Raw genomic sequence first — 11,068 nt, forward strand, 5'->3', positions numbered from 1 at the left:
GAAAGAATGCCTCGGAGGCAAGAGAGAAAAGAGAGAAGATTGGTTTGTGTTTTTTATGGTAATTCCATGATGAACAAAACCCAATACAAGGCTTCGCACCACTTCATCACTTTGTTTAGGTCTGAGCCTTTATTAGATATTTTAGATGTTTTTGGTTGAGTGTTTTTTAAGGGGAATTAATCTGCGAGTGGAATCACATAGAATGTATGATGTCAAAGAAACAGATTAGGGAATGAATCCCACTCATTTCTCTACATGGATAGAGAAACAGATTAGGGAATGAATCCCACTCATTTCTCTAATAATCGAGAAACAGATTAGGGAATGAATCCCACTCATTTCTCTTTGTAGTGATCGAGAAACAGATTAGGGAATGGATCCCACTCATTTCTCTCTCACTAAGTGTTCGAGAAACAGATTAGGGAATAAATCCCACTCGTTTCTCTCCCACTTTTAATGTGATTCGCCTCTTCCTTTGTTAAGTGTTTTAAAGTTGAAAAGGAAAATAAACAAAACTAGCCTAAGATGAAAACTAGCCTAATATGATGGGAACCTCTAATTCCTAATGTTGTCATGGTTTCTACCTAATGGTTAGGAGCAAAAAGCGGCATGAAAGTATAAGCATAAGCGGAGATCGAAATTACAAGTAAAAATTACAAGTAAATAACGATACAAAAATTAGTGTAAAGTGGCTAACATAAACACTTGAAAATATGGTACAAGACATGAAAGTGAACAATGCAAAATAGTACAAAAATCGAATTTAAAATACTATTATTTTTATGGTTTTTTATGTGCCAAAAAGACAAGAATTTGATCAAGCAAAAAGAAATGAAATAAAAGCCTAAACTAATGTTTATTTGTTGATTATTTTTATATGTCAAAACATGTATTTAAGTCTCAAAATGATAGTGGAAAAATTAGTGATTTTATTACTAAAAGAAGTGACAACAAATTAATTACCTAAATTGAAATTAATGGAAATAGGGGGTGTAAGTTAAATCAGTGTTGTGAGTAGCAGGGGCGCATGGCCCAGCCAGAATAGCCCAACAGAGTATAGTCTCTTTTTGTTATAGCAATTGACTCTTGTGGCCAAAAAGATGCAATGGGCCGTAGGGGGGTGCGAACTAGAATTGGCCCGGGAGATTATTTTCTTGATCCATATTACATACTAATTAATCCAAATGATAATAGTAACAAAAATTAATTAAAAATAAAAGAAATAATAAAATTGGGAACTAGGGTTACCTCGTAAACGAATATGCACTCTTCTTCCTTGGCCGAAAACGATGCAATCCCTCGAATCTTCCTCGCCGGAAACAACCGCAGCGCCGTCGTGATGACCACAACACGATTGTCTTCGTTCCCCATTCTGCTCACGCTCTTCTTCTCCGAGCTCAGTTATCTCTCGGTTCGAACTCTCATTCAGTCCGTCTTCGATTTGAATCTCTCGATCTCTCTCATATACGTTGCTAACAATCAAACAAGCTCGGAGACCGGCGATTCATCCATCGTGACAAAGACGAATGAAGTTCAGAAACTCCTTCGCGACGGGGTATGTGATGTCGATTCGGAGTGTTCGAACTGATATTCTTCTTTCTGCGTTTTCTGATGCGTTGTTGCGTTGTTGTTCGTGATGATGACGATAGGCGCGTATGAAGAGTTTTGTTGGTGATGAATTCTGCAGATTGTTGATTGAAGTTGGAGATGATGATTTGATGAAGATGAAGAATGCCTCTGAAGTGTGTTACAGGTTATTACCCTCTCCTTTCAACTTCTTGCTGCGTTTTTTGTCGTGATGATTTTGTTCTGATGGATTTTGTGATTGTGATGATGAATCTTGATGATTGTTTTGCAGAGTGGAGAATGGATAATTATTGGTGTTTGATTGAAGGTGATCAGAAAAATGGTGGAGCAGGGAGAAGAGATGAAGATGATGAACGGTTGAAGGTGAGAAAATGGTAGAGGAAAGCTGACAAAATGATGAAGATGGGGGAAGAAGATCTGTGGAGAATTGAAGATGAGGTGAAGAGAATTCTGGAGAGTGAATGGTTATGGGGTGAAGAAGTAGAGTGAAGGCAGAGAAGAAGCTGAAGAATGAAGAGAATCCCTGTTATATAGATATGCAGCCAATCGGATTTTGAAGGTTAGCTCCATTCTCTGAATTTTCTGTTAACAGTTTCAGTTAAATTCTGTTAGAGTCCTTTAACTGATTCTGTTGGAGGTTATATGTCAGTTGGTTAGAGATTAGAAAAGGTGAGTTACATGTTAGTAGAAGTTAGTTTGTAACTGAATCTGTTATGAGGTTGTTAGGGTTGTTATGTGGTTTGTAACTAATTTCTGTTGGATCTATCATAACTGTTAAAACTGCTAAGTGGTTAGAAATAGTATGTTACAAACTGCTCTTTTCTGTTATAAAAATTGGTTAGAGGTAGTTAAAATGAACTGACTCAAATAGGAGGTTAAACTGAAATTGGTTTAGGAAAGTTCTGTTATGGCTTTTGGATGCAGAGCTGATCTGAATGTGTAGTTAATGCAGGTTTTCAAGTGTTTGGATGCTGCAAGTTTCTGAGCCTTGCTCTTAATGATAAGTGATGCGAACTTATTTTTTGTGTATGCTGCTGATCAAACTGTTTTCAACATAATGCCAAATGCCTTGAATTTTGTATGGTTTGGAATTCAAATTGAAATGCTTCTTTTTTCTTTTGTAGGATTTGGAAAAGGCTGGAACATGGCGTTGGCAGTAAGATGGCAGTGTGAAGTTTGGAGGAGAAGGTCATTTGAAAGTTTATGGCAAAGGGTTTAGAAGTAATAGGCTTTATGAAATCATGTCGTCTTGGTTTGAAGCATATCTTTGTGTAGTCTTCTTTGTACTCTCTTTGTAATGGAATTGTATTGTTGTAATGGAGACATTTGGTAACAGACATTTGGTAACAGAACTTGTAATTTTGACATCGTTCCATAATAATTAGAACACTCCTAATTGAATCTTAAATTCATAATAATTCGTCCTCTAAGCAACTTTAATATGCATAAGACCTTGACTTGATGTATCAGAAGATAAATAAACTCATCATTCTATTTCACAAACCATGAGTCACTTTCTGTATCTTAATCAACTTTAGGAATCCCCTTGAATTGATGAAAGGCAGAATAGGGACGATATAGTCAGAATATCACAACACATCTTGTTCAGACGATGACTTCAAATACGTGAATATTTGCAAAGAGCTCCAAATGAATCCTTACATCCATGATCCTTACTCTCATTTCCCACTTATTGATAAAATGCATGATTTTATTGATGACCTAAGATGTAAATGAATGAGATGTGTAAGTCAATTAAGAATAATTAGATGGGCAAATTTTGGGGTGCAACAGCTGCCCCTATTTAATCATCTTTAACCTGATGGTGAGATTGGCATTAGCCTTTCGAACATTCAAGGTAGAAGAAGATTAAATACCAAAAGAACCTGAAAATTTGCCTTATGAGAGATGTGATCCACTGGGGAAGAAATAGTGTCAAATCCACTGAGGTTAGAACAAATTAACTCTGGGTTAGAAATGAAATGAACATCAACTCTGGGTTGAAAAAAGAAAAGTAGGTCGACTCTGGGTCGAAGAATAAAGGGGAGGTCAACTCTGGGTTAGATAAAAGATAAACATCGATTCTGGATCGAGAAGGGAAAGAAGAACATCAACTCTGGGTCGAAGATAAGATGAGGATATCAACTCTGGGTTGAGAAAAGGAAAGAAGAACAATTAGGGATGATCGTCAACTCTGGGTTGAGAAGAAAATAAAGAAAGAAAACCATCAACTCTGGGTTGAGAAAAAAATCAAGAAAGAAGACCGTCAACTCTGGGTTGAGTAGAAGAGGTAAAAGATAACTATCAACTCTGGGTTGAAAGGGAAAAGAAACAAGACAACCATCAACTCTGGGTTGAGTGGGAAGAAAGGTAAGGGATCAACTCTGGGTTGAATAAAAGATAACTGTCAACTCTGGGTTGAGTGGAAAAGAGATAAACATCAACTCTGGGTTGAATAAAAGGTGACCGTCAACTCTGGGTGAGTGGGAAAGAAAGATAATCAATTCTGGATTGAACAAAGGATAACCGTCAACTCTGGGTTGAGTGTGAAAAGAGAAAAGATAACCGTCAACTCTGGGTTGAGTGGGAAAAGGGGAAAGATAATTGTCAACTCTGGGTTGAGTGAGAAAAGAGAAACAAGGATGACCTTCAACTCTGGGTTGAAAAAGAAATAATCAATTCTGGATTGAACAAAGGATAACCGTCAACTCTGGGTTGAGTGGGAAAGAAAGAAGGTAACCGTCAACTCTGGGTTGAGTGGAAAAAGGATAAGCATCAACTCTGGGTTGAATAAAAGACAAACATCAACTCTGGGTTGAATAAAAGGTGACCGTCAACTCTGGGTGAGTGGGGAAAAGGTAAGGGTCAACTCTGGGTTGAATAAAGGAAGACCGTCAACTCTGGGTGAGTGGGAAAGAGAAATCAATTCTGGATTGAATAAAAGATAACCATCAACTCTGGGTTGAGGGGAAAATGACAAAAGGTAACCGTCAACTCTGGGTTGAGTGGTAAAGGAGAAAACATATCCGTCAACTCTGGGTGAGAGGGAAAAAGAAGGATCAACTCTGGGTTGAATAAAAGATAACCATCAACTCTAGGTTGAGTGGGAAAAGATAATTAACTCGGGGTTAAAAGATGGAGGGAAAGTCAACTCTGGGTTGAACACAAAAACATCAACTCTGGGTTGAAGAAAGATGAACATGATTGACTTTAGGAGATGACACCGCAGTGGTAACTCTGAGTGATCCAGTGGAATATCAATCGATTGCTTGTAGGGACCTCATCTGATGAGTAACTTGGCTTATGCTTCATATGCAATGTATGATTTATTTATGCACTTCTGGAGATGCAATGCTATGGATTCTATATGCAGTGTACTGATTGATCAGGATTTCTGCTTTGTATGGAATAGATTGGGCGGAGTTCTGAACTCTGCTTGACTCATGATAGGGTGGATGCTCCTGATTTGTGGATGATTGGATCATGCGGGTGGAAGGATAATGAGAATGCAATGATATGCATGATGTATGTATGATTATGAATGGAGTGATTGTTTCCATGATATAAGGAGTGGATGGAGTATGCCCTTGTGGAAGGTTATTGCTTGAAGGACAACACTTGTGAAGGTGAGGTGTTTAGTTTGACTCCTCGACACTTGTCTTGATATCTGACACTTTGCTTGGGGATGGAAGAAAGAGTTGTCACTAGCTTGCCCCAGCTTGTATGATCCCTTGAGATAGAACTTTGATAATGTTTGAATCATGGAGATTTGTAATGGTCGGCCCCAGTGTAGATCAAGGAATGAATGAATGCCCCAGATTGAAAGGAACTCTTCCACCTAATGGATGCTTGAGGTATTTGCTTTGTGGATGGCCAACCTTTGCCCTTGTAAGATTACTCGATAGAGTTTCAATGTTGAACTTTCCTTGGTATCAAGTACTTACTTTCTAGTTGGAGACCATTCTGTTTTGAAAAGGATAATGAGAATGCAATGCACATGTTAATCTCAAAGGAAAAGTTTTATTTGTCAAAATGTTGTACTGATACTAACACAAATGACACAGCAACATTAGGAGTCAGTTTGACATGATTTTACAGTTTGTATGCTTTCGGAACGAACCCTGCTTCAATTAGGACTTTTGAGGGTTGTAACGTGGCCGGGTTCACGGTTTGAGAAACAAAGGATAAAGGCTCAAGTTCTACTTAACCCACCCCTCTTCGTGATGTTCTCCAGTCCTACGTTCAGTTAGTTCGACACGAGTATTCGCCTTTCAGGAAGGGTGGTGATGGATGAGGATCCTTTGTGGCTTTGATGAAGGTGGCAGTCACTCTTTGGTGCTTTCATTGATGATTATAACAACTTGTCCCTTGGAGGATTTTTCTTTTGCTTTTGCCTTTTGCTTTCCCTAACTTTTGCCTGGACAAGAAGTTTCTTTTGAATTTGGTTTCCGTTGTCCAGCGGGATATGCCCTAATTTTTTGCCTAAGTCATTTGCTTCAAAGCTTTTCTTTTCTTTTTGACTTAGCGGGCTATTGTTTCTTTCTTTTTTTTTTTCACGATTCATAACTTTCTTTTCATTCTCTTTTGTCCCATTCGGGAACAAGTTGTATGACTTTTGTGATTGACTTGTTGAAAAGGTTGTGACTGCCTTCTTCTTAGTGAATGAGAGACTTCCATTGTGGATAGTGCTCTTCTTCTTTCGTTGTGAGGGATGAGATGTAATTGACCCTCTGATGGAATACCTGACAGTTGAGCGCTCGGTCGCACTAACTGAAGACTACCCTGCCCCTGGTTAAGATTGAGGGTTTTGTATTTTTGAAAAGAAACTACTACTCCTTAGGCTCAAAAGGGTTGACGAGGGTTTCACTCCCTTATAACTCCGGTGTTTAGGAATTGAAACAACGCCTGTACATCATCAGCAGGATCTTGTTCCAAAAGCATACAATTAGTGATTCATGTGTTTTTGATTTTTCATCATTCTCCTTTTTTAGTTGCTTAAGACAAATGAGTTGAATATCAATGAACATAATGACAAAGATGAAATGATTTGAGAAAAACATGTATATTGCATTATTATTATTTTTTATTCAAACAGAATGAATTTCTTACAATGAGAAGTACTTGATAACAACAAAAGTAATACAATTGAAAAATGTTTGAGAAATCTAAACAATTGCAAGATTGGTCTTATTATGATGTAAATGAAATATTCTCTGACAAACACAAAGTCTTTAGGCTCCATTGGTGGAAGGTGCCCCATGAGGAGACATGGGGTTTTCTGATAGTAGCTTGGTTTTGTTTGCAATTACCCATGATTCTTTGTCTGTTGTCTCATGTCAAATATCAGTGTCGAGGAATTGTCTTGTCTGATCTGATGGAGAGGGAGAGTGTAAGAGTCTTGGTAACCATGGATGCATATGCATGAATGCAAAAATGTTAATGATGATGCAAATGCAGCATAAATCAGGATCAAGGATCAAGGCCTCTTGTGATAATAACTTCTCATGGTCAATAAGATATGGTCGAATACTCTAGATTCAGAGGTTCGACGTTGCATTCTTGATAACTAGGCGGTGCATAAGTCAAAGATGGTCGAACCCTCCAGATTCAGAGGTTCGACGTTGATTCTGATAGATAATTGATGTAGAACTTCTGTATAAGTCAAAGATGGTCGAACCCTCCAGATTCAGAGGTTCGACGTTGATTCAGGATAGATAACCTTTGCATAAGTCACATAAGGTCGAACCCTCCAGATTCAGAGGTTCGACGTTGATTATGATAGATAGTCTGAATGGGCATAGGGTGGGATGAAGGCGTGTTTTCCTGCAAAACAAAATTTCCCAACCCCTCTCACAGGTAGGATCTAATACAAGGTAAGTCAAAAGGTTGCCAGCGTTAACAGTTCTCCTGAGACACCATCATCGTTGCAAATACATGCCAACGATGGTATCCCATTTGAACCTCGACTGGTCGTGGGTCTCATGATCGCAATCAACAGAACCTGACATTCTGTTGGCGTCATGACTATCCACTCTATCCTAGGTAGCCTAAGTATCACTCTGGCCTGGGTATTGGGCCTTTTACCTCATAGAAACAACCCACCCAACCTGCAAACAGAGAAAATATGCGGCCCCCACGGGGACCCATAATATAGTCCAGAATGCGAGAAAATAAACATGATATGCGAGCAATAAATAGTCATGATATGCAATGCATAAAGAAATAAAGCAATAAAGAAATAAAGCAATAAAGCAGTAAAGCAATAAAACAATAAATCAATAAATGAACACCCAAAGAAAAGAAAGCAAACACAAGCTAGGATCGACTAAGCTAGGTCCCCAGCAGAGTCGCCAGCTGTCGCACGCTCGCGAAAAAATGAACAACAGAGTCGCCACCAATATATTTATCCCATAAGGGAAAGGAATATCAGAAAACCTAGAATAAGGATAAGAGAAGGTCTTGCGACCAGAGATAGGGTACGGGAGTCGGTTACGCAAGGGGAAGGTATTAGCACCCCTCACGTCTGTGGTACTCCACAGGATCCACTTATGTTTGTTCTATTCTAAGGGTGTATAAATCTAAGCTTAATTACTAAGGGAATGCATGCACATGGAAAAAAAGAAACACGGGGAAAATAAGGTTTATAAATAGTTGTGCTCGCTTAGGCCCCGCGACCTAATGCCTACGTATCCTTTTCAGGAATCAGAGCGCCGTAGTTCGGCTCTTTAGTTTTTATTTGTTTTGTGTTTTTTAGTGAACGACGTTACATTCGCACTCCGCTGCTCGACCTCTGGAGTCTTAAGCTGGGAATGGAGCGGAAATAACGTGTCCGATTAGGAGAAAGAATGCCCTGAAGGCAAGAGAAAGAATGCCTCGGAGGCAAGAGAGAAAAGAGAGAAGATTGGTTTGTGTTTTTTATGGTAATTCCATGATGAACAAAACCCAATACAAGGCTTCGCACCACTTCATCACTTTGTTTAGGTCTGAGCCTTTATTAGATATTTTAGATGTTTTTGGTTGAGTGTTTTTTAAGGGGAATTAATCTGCGAGTGGAATCACATAGAATGTATGATGTCAAAGAAACAGATTAGGGAATGAATCCCACTCATTTCTCTACATGGATAGAGAAACAGATTAGGGAATGAATCCCACTCATTTCTCTAATAATCGAGAAACAGATTAGGGAATGAATCCCACTCATTTCTCTTTGTAGTGATCGAGAAACAGATTAGGGAATGGATCCCACTCATTTCTCTCTCACTAAGTGTTCGAGAAACAGATTAGGGAATAAATCCCACTCGTTTCTCTCCCACTTTTAATGTGATTCGCCTCTTCCTTTGTTAAGTGTTTTAAAGTTGAAAAGGAAAATAAACAAAACTAGCCTAAGATGAAAACTAGCCTAATATGATGGGAACCTCTAATTCCTAATGTTGTCATGGTTTCTACCTAATGGTTAGGAGCAAAAAGCGGCATGAAAGTATAAGCATAAGCGGAGATCGAAATTACAAGTAAAAATTACAAGTAAATAACGATACAAAAATTAGTGTAAAGTGGCTAACATAAACACTTGAAAATATGGTACAAGACATGAAAGTGAACAATGCAAAATAGTACAAAAATCGAATTTAAAATACTATTATTTTTATGGTTTTTTATGTGCCAAAAAGACAAGAATTTGATCAAGCAAAAAGAAATGAAATAAAAGCCTAAACTAATGTTTATTTGTTGATTATTTTTATATGTCAAAACATGTATTTAAGTCTCAAAATGATAGTGGAAAAATTAGTGATTTTATTACTAAAAGAAGTGACAACAAATTAATTACCTAAATTGAAATTAATGGAAATAGGGGGTGTAAGTTAAATCAGTGTTGTGAGTAGCAGGGGCGCATGGCCCAGCCAGAATAGCCCAACAGAGTATAGTCTCTTTTTGTTATAGCAATTGACTCTTGTGGCCAAAAAGATGCAATGGGCCGTAGGGGGGTGCGAACTAGAATTGGCCCGGGAGATTATTTTCTTGATCCATATTACATACTAATTAATCCAAATGATAATAGTAACAAAAATTAATTAAAAATAAAAGAAATAATAAAATTGGGAACTAGGGTTACCTCGTAAACGAATATGCACTCTTCTTCCTTGGCCGAAAACGATGCAATCCCTCGAATCTTCCTCGCCGGAAACAACCGCAGCGCCGTCGTGATGACCACAACACGATTGTCTTCGTTCCCCATTCTGCTCACGCTCTTCTTCTCCGAGCTCAGTTATCTCTCGGTTCGAACTCTCATTCAGTCCGTCTTCGATTTGAATCTCTCGATCTCTCTCATATACGTTGCTAACAATCAAACAAGCTCGGAGACCGGCGATTCATCCATCGTGACAAAGACGAATGAAGTTCAGAAACTCCTTCGCGACGGGGTATGTGATGTCGATTCGGAGTGTTCGAACTGATATTCTTCTTTCTGCGTTTTCTGATGCGTTGTTGCGTTGTTGTTCGTGATGATGACGATAGGCGCGTATGAAGAGTTTTGTTGGTGATGAATTCTGCAGATTGTTGATTGAAGTTGGAGATGATGATTTGATGAAGATGAAGAATGCCTCTGAAGTGTGTTACAGGTTATTACCCTCTCCTTTCAACTTCTTGCTGCGTTTTTTGTCGTGATGATTTTGTTCTGATGGATTTTGTGATTGTGATGATGAATCTTGATGATTGTTTTGCAGAGTGGAGAATGGATAATTATTGGTGTTTGATTGAAGGTGATCAGAAAAATGGTGGAGCAGGGAGAAGAGATGAAGATGATGAACGGTTGAAGGTGAGAAAATGGTAGAGGAAAGCTGACAAAATGATGAAGATGGGGGAAGAAGATCTGTGGAGAATTCAAGATGAGGTGAAGAGAATTCTGGAGAGTGAATGGTTATGGGGTGAAGAAGTAGAGTGAAGGCAGAGAAGAAGCTGAAGAATGAAGAGAATCCCTGTTATATAGATATGCAGCCAATCGGATTTTGAAGGTTAGCTCCATTCTCTGAATTTTCTGTTAACAGTTTCAGTTAAATTCTGTTAGAGTCCTTTAACTGATTCTGTTGGAGGTTATATGTCAGTTGGTTAGAGATTAGAAAAGGTGAGTTACATGTTAGTAGAAGTTAGTTTGTAACTGAATCTGTTATGAGGTTGTTAGGGTTGTTATGTGGTTTGTAACTAATTTCTGTTGGATCTATCATAACTGTTAAAACTGCTAAGTGGTTAGAAATAGTATGTTACAAACTGCTCTTTTCTGTTATAAAAATTGGTTAGAGGTAGTTAAAATGAACTGACTCAAATAGGAGGTTAAACTGAAATTGGTTTAGGAAAGTTCTGTTATGGCTTTTGGATGCAGAGCTGATCTGAATGTGTAGTTAATGCAGGTTTTCAAGTGTTTGGATGCTGCAAGTTTCTGAGCCTTGCTCTTAATGATAAGTGATGCGAACTTATTTTTTGTGTATGC

The 11,068-nt window shown here is 38.4% G+C and overlaps 2 protein-coding genes across 2 annotated transcripts; both read left to right on the plus strand.

The window, feature by feature from the left end:
* Positions 1–1,236: 1,236 nt before the first annotated feature.
* LOC131624413 (uncharacterized) lies at positions 1,237–2,018 on the plus strand. Its single transcript, XM_058895354.1, has 3 exons — positions 1,237–1,555; positions 1,650–1,753; positions 1,859–2,018. The coding sequence occupies exons 1-3, from the start codon at positions 1,262–1,264 to the stop codon at positions 1,872–1,874; spliced, it is 414 nt and encodes a 137-aa protein (XP_058751337.1). The 5' UTR covers positions 1,237–1,261; the 3' UTR covers positions 1,875–2,018.
* Positions 2,019–9,685: 7,667 nt separating this feature from the next.
* Positions 9,686–10,455, plus strand: LOC131624409 (uncharacterized). Its single transcript, XM_058895352.1, has 3 exons — positions 9,686–10,004; positions 10,099–10,202; positions 10,308–10,455. The coding sequence occupies exons 1-3, from the start codon at positions 9,711–9,713 to the stop codon at positions 10,321–10,323; spliced, it is 414 nt and encodes a 137-aa protein (XP_058751335.1). The 5' UTR covers positions 9,686–9,710; the 3' UTR covers positions 10,324–10,455.
* The last annotated feature ends 613 nt before the right edge of the window (positions 10,456–11,068 follow it).

Source organism: Vicia villosa, unplaced genomic scaffold (genome assembly GCF_029867415.1).
Source record: "Vicia villosa cultivar HV-30 ecotype Madison, WI unplaced genomic scaffold, Vvil1.0 ctg.000121F_1_1, whole genome shotgun sequence".
Classification (NCBI taxonomy): Eukaryota; Viridiplantae; Streptophyta; class Magnoliopsida; order Fabales; family Fabaceae; genus Vicia; species Vicia villosa.